At 35.8% G+C, this 13,491-nt stretch overlaps 1 protein-coding gene across 1 annotated transcript in view; it reads right to left on the reverse strand.

The window, feature by feature from the left end:
- Positions 1-3,230: 3,230 nt before the first annotated feature.
- Positions 3,231-13,491, reverse strand: part of LOC145677075 (spatacsin-like) — a gene marked incomplete at its 3' end in the record, with an annotated part of 101,088 nt that continues 90,827 nt past the window's right edge. The window contains exons 10-11 of the mRNA XM_081747754.1: positions 9,726-9,879; positions 3,231-3,446 (exon numbers count right to left, since the gene is read on the reverse strand). Coding sequence (XP_081603880.1) covers positions 3,231-3,446; positions 9,726-9,879 — 370 coding nt within the window. The remainder of the gene's footprint in view (positions 3,447-9,725; positions 9,880-13,491) is intronic.

Consider the following 13,491-nt stretch of genomic DNA (forward strand, 5'->3'; position numbering starts at 1 on the left):
TTAATGTATTTCTGCGTTATTCCAATTGCATTTGTGAATTATTATGCTATATAACATATTCGCAAACTCCATATCCTAGACTCCAATTACTTTTCCATACTCAGCACGTCGTAACTTTGTCTCTAACAGTTTGACAACATTCATGAGATTAATTCGCCTCATGATACCAATGCACACACTTTACACTCTAACCCACAACCGAACACTCCAAAAGAAGGCTTCCTACTGCAGCTATACTATTCACACAATCAGAGTAAGTACTTGTCCGTGCAGTACAACATGCCACCGTCGAATGTAGCTAGCAGAAACAGCTTCGTTTTGCATGGCAATGACTCACACCACTGTTTTTTGGATGAACGATTTATAATCTAAGCACATTTTGGTGCGGTTCTGAGCGTTCGAGGTTTCCCACATTCCTTGTCAGAGAGAACAGAATCGTCACGACGACTACATATTTCTGGCTTAATTTCACGTCAATGATGCATGCTAGTGTCGATGAGGTGATCTTAGCTTGAGACTACCGCTACAAACAAGGCGTGGTTCTTTGAGATGTCCACAGTACTCGATTAAGCACTCTGCGATGCAGCAATCTCAGTTTTACGAGGACGCAGAATCGCCAGAGACTTCCGAGAAACGTCGGAAACTGCAGTTGCAGTAAGAAACTGGATTATGAAAGGATTTCCTGAAGCTTTCTCAGTTTGCAGTAAGAAACTGCAACATGAAAGGATTTCCTGAAGCTTTCAATACAGTTCAGAGAGGGAAACCGACGTATGACGTCAAGCTAGAACAGCTTGTTTCTGTTGTTCTATTCTTGTGTCAAGTTGCGCATTTTTGCATTGTTTGAAGGTTTGTATCTTCAAACTACAGAATATTTTTCTGAGACTTTTGGTATCTGTTATATTGGATGAATTCTATACGATGTTATCATTAAATTACAACTTTTGGTCAAAAAGAAAATGTTCATTGTCGGCAGTGCATGTCAGAGTTTATCGTTGTGCCCGGAAACAGCAGCTCGTGGCGCACGATGCCCTTCCAATCTCAGCAAACGCACAGCATAACCTTCCTAGGTGTCAGTGTGGGCTTGCCACAAACTGTGCAGCTTTTCTCCATTTTGACCACGATCGTTTCCGTGCTCTTGTAGGTTATTCACTTTTGATCACTCATGACCAACTGCTTCGGAAATGGCTCCAATTCTTTAAGTTTCAGTAGAGATTCGCAGATAGAAATTTGATAGGGTAAGATCGTGTGTCATTCAAACGTGAAGATTCTTGTTATAGTCAGCATTTTCCAAATGGCTTAACATTGCTTAGTGATGGATATTCAGGTCACTGACGAACGTTTGACTGCTTACAAGCCGGTTCTGCTCGACTTTTGCCAGATTATCATCCATTTTCTCTCTGATTAGTCGCTTACTGCGTGGGGCATTTTGAACACTGAAATTTCCAAAACGAAAACGACTGAACCATTTTTCGGATGTTGCTTTTGATAATGTATCTTGCCTATAAACAACATAAATTTCTTCACGGAACTGCGGAGCATTTGGGTCTAAATCGAAATAAAATTGTAAAATATGGCACAGTTTTGTGGAAAGTTCACTTTTCTTCATGCGCAACACCTTACCTCTCATTATAAGAATTCCAACATTTTCTGCATATCCACTAGCCTGCTGTCAAACGGCGTTAGGTTTGACCCACTACGACTCATATAGCCTGAGATTTAGGGCACTAACGACTTCTCGTAAGCAAAAGGCTCAATGCGTTTTAGAAAATGCATTAGCGGTTTCAAAGAATCACCTTATTACGACGACTTGAGTCAGGTAAAACCACAAATACAAATAGGTAATTTCAACAACTGAATCGACTGGAAACGAAACTACCTGTTCTCGTGAATGAAAAACACATACTGTCAACAATGATAATATCAGGTCTACTTTGCAGTTAGCACCGATACAGAAATTAAACAAGTATGGCAGAGGATTCTCAGTCATACTACACTCATTTGATATTGCATCATCAAATTTTCATCTTTTGGATTATTACAAAATCAACAAATTAAGCAGAATGAAGGAACAGATATCAGAAAATATAAAATTGTTTGACGAATTCTTTGAAGCAATACATACAGTCCTACAAAAATGGTTTTAATAATGTAGCAAATGAAGGTTGACATATTCAGTGAAGAAAATCACAGTACTGGTTAAGTAAAATACTAGTTCGTAAAGACTATTACTTTCTCTTTAATATGGTTTGGTAAAACTCACCTTCAACGGAGCTTTTATTAAACGGAAATTTATCTTAAACGAAAATATTTTACGGTCCCATGAATTTTGGGGCGAAAAGCATGTTAAATTCCTTTCATTACACGGAAGTTGTGTTACGCGAACAAAGGAAACCAAAATATGCTTTTAACGGAAAATTTCGAGTCCCGGAATGCAGCGTTTAGAAAGGTTTTAGATATTCTGTGAGAGGTTAGATATGTACAATACATTACATTGTCAGCGAAACAGATAGTGATGTGCGAAACAAAACCGACACAACAGATATAGATGCCTTAATTGAGAATTATACGGAAAGCTTGAAAGGAGTAGAAGAAATGGAAGAAGAGTGCAGGCTCAAGATTTGTCGACATGCTGTCAAAAGTTTAAAAGAACTGCAACAATTTGCCTTACGACGAAATGACACCGATATACAGCTAAAGTGTTTGTGAAAAGTCGTGCAGCCAAGCAATAACGTATACAGAAAAAAACTCCTCGACCACTAGAGAAAGAGCAGTAAATTTTGTAATAGAAATAAATATTGTAAACTGACTAAGGCACGCAGAGATCTTCATCCTTTTGTTGTTGTTGTATAGGTCTACTTTCATTAAGCGGAAACCAATTTCAAAGGGAAATTTTTGACTCGTTCGATTCCGCTAAAGACAGGTTTTATTTATATGGAACCCTTAAATATCTCTTTTAAAACCAAAAGTGTATCAATAACAATAATAACATATAATAGTCACTACGTTGCATTTTCACCATTAACTCTATTGTTTAATAATTATGTAAGTTTTACATTTATGTATATCGTATTCCTCCCTAACATTTTTGTATTCTTTATTACACAACTGAACCTAGCATAAGAGGAACGTATGACGCTATTTCTTCTTCTTAAAGAGTTATCTGAAACCGTTGCAAGTATTTTCGGATTCTTCTTTGTGCATAAATATGAATTTTATTTTAATATACATACTTGATGTTCATGAGAAAATATGGTCTTTATTCTGTTTGCTGTGCATATGTCCCCATTGTCTAGAATAACTCCAATCAGAGCATTAAGTCTACACTTTTCTTGTTCGTCATCTAGTGAGACACGAAATTGGAGATCTGATTCGCCAGACGCTTCCAGAACTTCTGATTTGAGACACTTTAGTAAGATCTTTTTCTCTGTTTTTAAATTCTTCAATATCTGAAATAAAATATACACATTTCAATTTTAACAGAAAAATACATATAAATATACACACAGCATTTTTGTAAAAACTACAGTAAATTTTTTTCATACAATATTAAAACTAGCATTTCACATCTGCCATAAAAATGATTGTTATATTTACAACCTAGAAGATTAGATTTCTTTGAATTACGAGTACATTGAATTTACTTTATAAGATTACTACCCAGCCTGTAAAATATCACAACTCTGAATGAGTCTGGAAATTCACCGGTAGAGGACCAGTGTGATTTTTTTAGCCTTTACATTCTCTTATACACAATCAACAACATAAAAATATATAAAGATCTTAAGAATTTCAAAATTAGAAATAACTTTCAGTATTTTAAGGTTTCTGTTTTAAAAATTTATCAAGTAATTTAGTTGTCCAGCATTATTAATTAGACATGTAATAAATAATGATAGTTCAGCAATGCTGCTGATAGTGTTTCATCACCTGCAAACACTCTTGACTTCCAAATATTGCCACTAAGAATTACTTTTATATCCATATGCAAGTGTTTCAAAATAAAGTTCTCATTTATAACTTATAACTGAAATCGACGTTCCTTGCGCGCGGAAAACAGGTTTCTAGAAACTGTTTGAACCTTCTTTCCGACCTTAGGATAAGCATTTCAATCAAAGTGTAATGATAAAAATCCGTAATGTCACTCCTTCTAACACCCACCAATCACTCCTTCCCACCCTATCTCGACGAAACTGAATTTGGACTAAAACAGCATTAGGAGTGTCACTATTCACCTCACAACCTTGAAAAATCTAGATTGGACATTAATGTTGGTCGTTTTCGATTATTTTTCCATGCCACCCACTTCCCACCCACACACCTCACTTTATGCCGTTTAGGGATGAATTTGGCCTTAAAAGAGATCTCACTATTCATCCCAATGACCCTAAAAACTATAGACACTAATATCGATCGTTTTCGATTATGTTTACATGTCCCTCCTTCCCCAAACGCTATGGGAGATGAATGTGAACATAACGGCATCGAGAGTATGTGTCACTATCCATGTCAGCAAGCACGAAAACTATGGATGGACACCAAGGTCCATCGTTTTCGGTATTTTTATGAAACTCCCTTCCCACTGTCATGTCAATACAGTAAAAATTAAAGAAGAAAATAATAAATAAAATAAAAATAAATAAATCAAATGAAAACTTAGTCCATGGTCCACTTATATGTCAAAAATAACCAAATTCGGCATAGTGGTCTAGGAGTATTAGGATGTCAAACGAGGGGAGAAGAAATTTGTTGTGACTGATATACAAGTACATACCTTGGCTATTTCTCGACGTAGTCACCATGAACCCCCAGACATTTCAGGTAGCGTGGCCCTCTGGAGGGAGGATGGAAATGACCTCTTTTCTCAAATAGTGCCGGGTTTGGAATCTGGATATCGTACGCCCTCTGTGTTAAAATCTGGCGCCTCAGAATACAGCCAGTCCAGAACTGATGTCTTGAGCACTTCACTGTCGTTGAAACGCTTTGATGCGAGCCAATTTTTCAGGTGATGAAAAAGAAGAAATCGCTGGAGGTAAAGTTGGGGCTGTAACGGGGATGACTGAATAGTTTCAATCTAAATCTTCGAATTGTCTCAACAGTATATGAGCATCTGTGTGTGGGCGGGTGTTATCATGGATCAGAATAATTCCAGAGCGTAGCATTTCTCTCCACCTATTTTGGATGGCACGGCGCAGATTATTCAGTGTTTGGCAATACATTCTGTTGTAATCGTTCGTCCTGGTTTCGAGAATTCCACAAGAATGACATCCTTTTGGTACCAAAACACGGTGTCCATGCTTTTGTAAACTGATTGTGTTCGTTTAAATTTCTTCGCTTTAGGAGAACAAGAGTGCCGTCATTTCACTGTCTGCTGCTTCCCAGTGGCGTACGATATCCAGATTCCAAACCCGGCACTATTTGAGAAAAGAGGTCATTTCATCCTCCCTCCAGAGGGCCAAAAAAAATCACGTACAGCTGTCATTCTTTGTACAGCTCTTTGTAAGCGTCTGTCAGCATTGTGGGCACACATCTCGCACACAGTTTGTGATAACTCAGCTTGTCACTCACAATTCGAAGCACTTTTTTTTTTTTTCCAGCCACTTCTGGAAACTTTGGCGAACTCAATTATTGTGAACTAGCGATTGGATCGCACTTTCTCGTTAACGTATTCCACTAAATCTGAACACTAGACCCTTCGCTACGCTCTTCCCGAAATTCTCTGCAACACCGCCTGACATCACTTTTACTTATTACTGTCGGTCCGTAAATGACATACAATTCCCGATGGATGCGTGGGATCCCTAGTTGGATCCCAGCTCGCGCCAAGTGAACTTTGGGGTAGACAAAAACCGTGTGCGTGGGTTTTCTCGGAGTTCGTCCGTTTCCTACCACTTTATTTATTCCACCAATCCATTCATTTCTCATCATCACCGTCTCCTTTAGCCTGGCCAGCAAAACCGTGGGAGCTAAAACTGAAAGATTTCATTTCATTTCAATTCAATTCCCGATGGATGTCAGCTGCATTCTGTCTTTTGGCGCTCAGAAATCGTATGACTATCTCACTTCAGATTTGGAATAATAAATCAAATTATTCCCATGCTATAGAGTAATTAGCTTGAGTAATAGGTAAGCTTTGGATAAGGTTTAATGCTTCATTACGATGTGAAGCATGTAAATATTGATATTTTTGAATATCTGGTATATCAGAATTATTGTCAATCAATGAAAGAAAACTGTCCCTATATGATATCCACTTTGTGTAATCACCGTGAAATACTATTAAATCAATTGTCGGTAACTTTACACTGGATGTGATACGTGAATCGCGTTTCGAATCCGTAGGTTCGATAAATGCATTATGAGCATTAATGATAGCTTGCATGCGAGATGTTACGTCAAAATAAGTTTCTTCAATAGCTGCACGCACATCTTCCTGTTCACTATCATCTGATTGTAACTCAATGTCATCTAAAATAATCTCTAATTTAGACCACACAGTTTCTGCTGTTCTAGGCGAGTGTTAATTGTTTCAATACTATGTTTTTGACTGACAAACTGATTGACAAATGAGCATATTCGTATTAATTGACCATTGTGAACTGCTCTTTGTTTTACCAGTTGAGATAGTTCAGCCAAGTAAACAAAATAATAGAATGCAAATGAACCAAAATAAATTTACACACTCAGCAAATTTTAGCTTGGAGTTGTTCGAAACATACCAGCAATACTGCCATCTATCGGACAAAATAAGGTCTGCGATGACGTAGGCAAAAACACAAGAAAATAACGCAATTAAAATGAAATAAACATCAAATGCAAATCATTAAAACGAATATCAAACACATGGTGAAACACATTCTTGCTTATGATTGAAATGGTATTATAGTAGCGCATAACCGTTCCCTTAATGCAGAATATTACTGTTCATTCTTGCAAAACAATCTGCGAGCAGCTCAAACGGAAACGACGACAATTTATGCATAACCCACCTAATATTCTGGATTACTATCCCCTTACTTTTTCGATTTAAGTTTTGAAATTTCGACCTAATCCGTAAGAAGAAGGAATCTATTCATGGGGTTCGCTTCAGAAGAACTGAAGACGTTCTTCAGGCGAGAGATCACGCTCTTCGTACCATCCAGAGTAGTGTTGTAAAATTTCCGGAAATTTTGAACCCGTTGGTAAAAAACCGTTTTTTTCCGGTTTCTATCCGGAAAAATTTGGAAAATAACAAAAATCTTTGTATTAGGTTAATTTTACTAGTAATGGAACCGTTTTTTTCCTCAAATGCGTTAAAGTGTTAAGTTGAGGAACTGCAATATTGCGAATATTTTTTAAAAAAAAGAAGCAATCGAAAATTAAACTGTTGTAATTATTCTTGAAAATTAATAGTCTGTACTCATTTTCTTTATATCCTTTTTAGTCGTTTATTCGTGATTGTGAATTAATTGCACGACTTTAACAGTTGTGTACAAATCTACCATCATGAAGCGTTTCTGTTGCAACAAATAGGGCTCTTGAATGAAACTGAGGTCTTAATATGCTCTTTAATCTAGTGAAATTTTGTTAATTTTAAGCAAATTATTGCTTAAAAGAGAGAGCAGTAGGCAAATTTCACTAATACTCATGCACTAAAACATATACAGTAATTACTATTATTTAATATTCTAATATAGACTTTTATATAAACTTTATGCACAAAATTTTATATGTAAACAAATACTTGTTTTCTAGCGTGACAAATTGTATAAAAATAAAAGTGACTATATTTGTAACTTAACAACTTTTGAACCACCAGACCGATCTCGATAAAATTTTCAACATAGATGGGGTTCGGGCCTAGGATGGTTTTTATCAGTTCACTTTGAAGGTGTAACTTGGAGGAAGAAAGGGGGATATATATATTGAAAATGACCAATATTAGTGTCGAATCCATAGTTTTTGAGGTTGTTGAAATGAATAGTGACACTTCCGATGCCGCTTAAATCCAAATTCAGCACTGCAACTTAGGGAAAGGGGAGAGCATGTTTATATATATATATATATATATATATATATATATATATATATATATATATATATATATATATATATATTTATATAAATGATGGAAAATGACCGATATTAGTGTCGAATCCATAGTTTTTGGGGTCGCTGATATAAAGAGTAACACTTCCGATGCCTTTGAAATCCAAATTCAGCGTCGTAACTTCATTGAGGGGAAGGATTGATACATAAAAATGATCAACAATGACCAATATTAGTGTCGCTGAGATAGTTTTTGGAGTCACAAAGATGAACAGTGACACTTCCGATGCCGTTTATATCCAAATTCAGCCCCGATCAGTACTCCTAGAGGGGAAGGGTCACATGTAAAAATAATTGAAAATGACAGATACTAGTGTCTAATTCATAGCTTTTGAGGTCCCTAAGTTTTGGTGCCCTTTATGTCCTAAATGAAACGTATTCTCTCCGTGCGAAGAACGAGTATTTTGCTATTTAATAGTAACGAACGGAAGTTTCACATGTTAAATTCTTTAATATATTTCTCTCTATTCAAATTTACACTTGTGTGGTGTATATGTATGTGTAAATAAGATCATTTCTCTTTCTGAGTTGTTCGAAAAATATACAAATAATAAAGACAAATTTTTACCAGAAATCAGAAAACTAAAAAGTAAAATTAAAACCTGTCGCTCTAAGTACTTTTTTTTGATAGCGAAATACATTATATATACACGCTGCAGACACGTTACAGCAAATAAGATTAACATCGGGCGAAGAAATAGTTTTTAAATTATATTTTCCCGTTTTTGCCGATATTTCTGAAAGAGTATTTTTAATGGGTTCAAAATTTCCAGAAATTTTACACAACATAAGTAAGATCGTATCTCCATAAAATATATATATTTGATTTTAACATGCCGGTATTATGCCACTATTAAAACATCAACCTTTGTGTTCTAAGATTACCTACGTAAAAATATTCTATTTTGATACAATATGGTGTGCATATTTATTAAGAATCTCACACAATCCTCACATATATATATATACGTGTTTGGCAATAGGTTTCGTAAAATAAAATCATTCGATTTTGTTGGACACAGGGGGTAATTTTTTTATAGGATTCGAAATCTACTTGAATTTGAAATACGTCAATCATGGGGTAGTGAATCCACCCCTCCTCCCTCTTTCCCTGTATGGTAAATAAAATATTTCCCTAAAAATTTCGTTAAAAAATACTCCGATTTTTATACACAATGTGTGTTCTTTACCGAGATTAGAGACTTCTTTCATAGTTTGAAGTTGAAATTGGTGAGAAGCAAGAGGAAGGGTCGCTTATTTCTACAGTGCATAGCATCATCAGTTTATAGTTTAATTAATATACTGACATTGTTAAGAACTCTCCAAATAGTCCAATAAATTTTCTCAGAGTGTAATAAACAAGTATTTGAAGCACACGTTCAAAGTGTAGCGCAGGTTTGCTCAATTTGATCTGAAAGTACCGCAGCACTGTTACAACAGTCCCTGTTCTTCTAAATTCATTGTGCAAATTGTCTTTTAAATTGCGATATGTTTAATATTGAACACACAGTTCGTGCTGGTTAGCTATAACTTCTACCATTTTCAATACAAGCTTGAGATTGTCGTTTTCTCTCTTTCTTATTCTTTACATTTCAAATAATCCTTTATATGAGTTTATGAAAATAACTATATTTTCTTACCTCTTCATCACTTGACGCCTGTAACTGACACTTCCACATTTCCATCTCGACTTTATCTGTTGCCAGTCGTTGGTTCTGATAGTTCTCGCTCTCTTCTAGCAAAGACCCATTATCCTTCCGAAGCCACTCAAGTGCTAATTTAAGGATATGGTATCTATTTGATAAAAAAAAATGTATTAAAATAGAGTTTGCATTTATATTTGCAAGATTAAGGCTATTAGGCCATTTCTGGCACCAACTAATGCTACATCAGGCTTAATAAACAATAAATATAGTCACATTTCTAAAAAGGGTCGATCTTTTAACGTGAAATCGGCAACACTAACCATGCAACGCACGCGCAGAATCATGCTCTAGTATTCTTTGCCTGTAATAGAGAAATAATTCTCAATGTACAGTTGCGTACGTTCTAAAAACAGTGAGATGAAATGCCTGACGTCATAGAAGATTCCGCTCCTGAAGGTGAGGTTTGTGATTCGATTTGTCGAATGCAGCTGAGATCCATTGTCTGTATTCACTTTACAGACAACAGTAATGAGTAAAGGAAAGGAGAGACAATGAATAGTGCCATGCTTTTCGAGAAGGACGTTCAAACGTTCAAAATGACGATTGGATCGGCAGACCTAGTGTTCAGACAATTATTGTGCAAGGTGCTGAATAGAAAATGTGATCGAATCGTCTTTTCACTATTACTGAACTAGCAAAAGTGTTTGAAGATGTTCCTGTTAAAACTGTGTACCGAACTGTGACTGATAATCTGGGTTATCGCAAACTGTGCGAGACAGCTGTCTAAAATGTTAGTAAACATACAATAAGATTAAAGACTGAAAGCTGCACGTAAATGTTTACCCCGTTGAGCGAAGGATAGATTTGAATTTAAGTTTAGTATTTTGTTCAGTAGTAAGACTATTTGAGCTTACAGCTATCTACAGCTTAATGTGGAATACTAAATCCGCGGCAGAATACCCGCCAGAATCGAACCCGGGACTTCCATACAAAGGCGTGTACGCTATCCACATAGTCACGAGAGACCTCGGGGGAAGGATAGGGATAACTTGTTTTCTCATAGGGTGGCTGGAGACCAAACCTGACTATCCTACGTCACAGGTGAATCGACGTATCAATGAATGCGACGACATCACTTTGAAATCTTAAATAGGAACCACCATTTTTTATTGCATATTCTGATTCTCCGTGAAAATATACGTAACTTTTGTATTGAACATTTTTTCGTTGCGTGATAGATGGCGCTGTAATGGACAAAATAAAGATGGGTTACAGTCGGCAAAATTAAAGTAAGTTACAAAATACACATCAGATTAGAAAAGTTAATACTTGTGATATTTTCGCAAATGCTACCAAATTACACCATAGTTGATTCCCCCTCTACAATCTCATATTAGAAAGGCAGTTATTTTAAAATCTGTAATGATAAACCGGTGTTTTATAGCAAAAACACTTGATTCTCCAGAACTTAATACATTACTATGTCCATATTGTTAGTGTAATTTCTGTCACAGATGCCTCTTAAAGAGACAACATTTGGAAACACTCAAGGTTTGTTTTTATCAATGTATTAAAATCAGTTTTAGCGTTTATCAGGAACAACTACGTGGATGTAGTAATAATTTGTTCCCTTCGGGATACTTTTTTTAATGTGAGTTCCCTTGCCTCTCACCATCCGGAGCAGGACGTTTGGGCGCAAGGCCGTTTCGGCGTGAGATGTTTGGGTGCAAAGCCGTATATTTAAATAGGTTAATCTATTTAAATGGATTATAATTATAATGTATTTCATAATGAGAACCCGGATGTTTTCGCACTAAAAGCCTTGAAAATAGGCACTAATATCACAAATGCTCTGTCATAAAAAATAACTGCACAACTTAAGAAATTCAGAAAGATGAAATTTGACATCAATTTTCTAAAAAACAAATATTCAAAAACTAAATTTTCGTTACGTTATTACAATATGCCTTATGGTAAACAGTCACTGAAAGTCTCAGTTGTATTAAATGCTTAGGCCTAGTTTAGTTCTAGTAACATTTTGTATATGCCTAATGCAGAAGGTAAGAAATCTTACGTTAACATTACATTTACCATGACATTATCATTATATGACGGAATTATGGGCCAAACTCAGCAAGTACCGTACTTTGCACAAGATTTAAGCAATTTTAAAGAAAATCGCATGTAACTTATAAACGTAATGATTTAAAACACTGTATTTTAAACATATGATACCTATAAGGAAAACATTAGTGCAAGTTCATTAGTAAACATTCAGTATAACCATAGTTATTGAAATATAAACTTTGGTGCAAAGTAACCCCATAGCTGGGGTTACTTTGCACAACATACAGAAAAGTATGTTCGACATACGAACATAACGTTTTTGTGTAATGTTTTCCCTTCAGTATTTATACATTTTACTTTCTACACAAACCTGCATGCAGTCTACAAATATTTATATTAGAATGATGGTACTGGTATCAGTACTTAGTTTGAATTATCGATATTTGTAAAGAAATTATGTATTTTCTGCTACCGGCACAGAAACCACGTTCTAATAGTTTAGCATATGTCCCACAAAAATGCCAACTGAGGAACAGAAAAAAATCCCCGTGAACTGATTTGCCTTGGTTATTCCTTATGTCCAAGAATATCATCCCAACCGTAATTAGTGGGAGATTTACGGGATTTGGAACTTTCAGGCTATAACCCACCCAAACTGCACAATTTCTTATTTTAAAAAATGTAATGTTAGTCATTTCTATGCCTATAAGCTGAAATGCCCCCCCCCCCCCAAAAAAAGTCGTCATTTCCAAATAAAAAAAAAACGAAGTCTTTGTGAGTGAAGCCTCTCTCAAACTACTTTTCTGGATTCGCCATTGTTCATAATTTATTTTCCAACAAGAAATTCATTCCAGCATCTTCCTAAATAGGAAATTTACCTAAATTTAGAATGCAGGAGGTTCCAGTAGTAATAATTTCCTATCTAAGCGGTATTTGGAATGGTGCAAAGTTACCCCGAGTACAGACTGAAACTGCCTTCTCCCACTTTTACTTTTTTTATGACTAAAACGTTTCACATTTCAATTTCAACTATTGCATCAAAGTTCCATTATACACAGTAGTATTCTACGAAACTGACTTAACTTTGACGGAAAATCTTGTACGTGATATCTTTCAAATTTTGGCGGCCTTTACAGTGACTGCTTTCCATAACTCTACAACAATGAACCCTCTCGGTAATTAGAACTGATGTTAACCGCCAACATTATAGCCAAAATACAGTTAGATGTTCTATCTAACGGTACCAGTTGAAACTTCCTGTTTTCTGTTCATGGTTTTGCCGAAAGAGAACTGTGAAACTCTTCATATTTTGTGCAAAGTAACCCCGTCTTACGGTATTCTACAATATCAACATTTTCAAAATTTCTGTACAACAGTACGAATTTTTCATCTGCCCGAATATATTTTCTTCTTTCCATGGGAGGGTTTCTTCTCGAAGCAATGCCTCGTACACTAAGTTCTGCTTTTTTCTGTCCTTCGAAGTGCATCAATAAACTGTCAAGTCGATCAATATCGTTCTTTGTTAGATATATTATAAAGGACAGAAGTTTAGTTTGAGGTGTCACAGGCTGCCTACAGTAAATTTTATTTGGACCACTCCTCTTATTTCAATGACTAGCTAGTGCCTATTTTTTAGAGATGCAAGGGCTCGGAAAAAAACCGGCTTTTTTGGAAAAAAACTCGGTTTTTTCTG

The sequence above is a fragment of the Thermobia domestica genome, unplaced genomic scaffold (assembly GCF_964235325.1).
Source record: "Thermobia domestica unplaced genomic scaffold, izTheDome1.hap1.1 HAP1_SCAFFOLD_605, whole genome shotgun sequence".
Lineage (NCBI taxonomy): Eukaryota > Metazoa > Arthropoda > Insecta > Zygentoma > Lepismatidae > Thermobia > Thermobia domestica.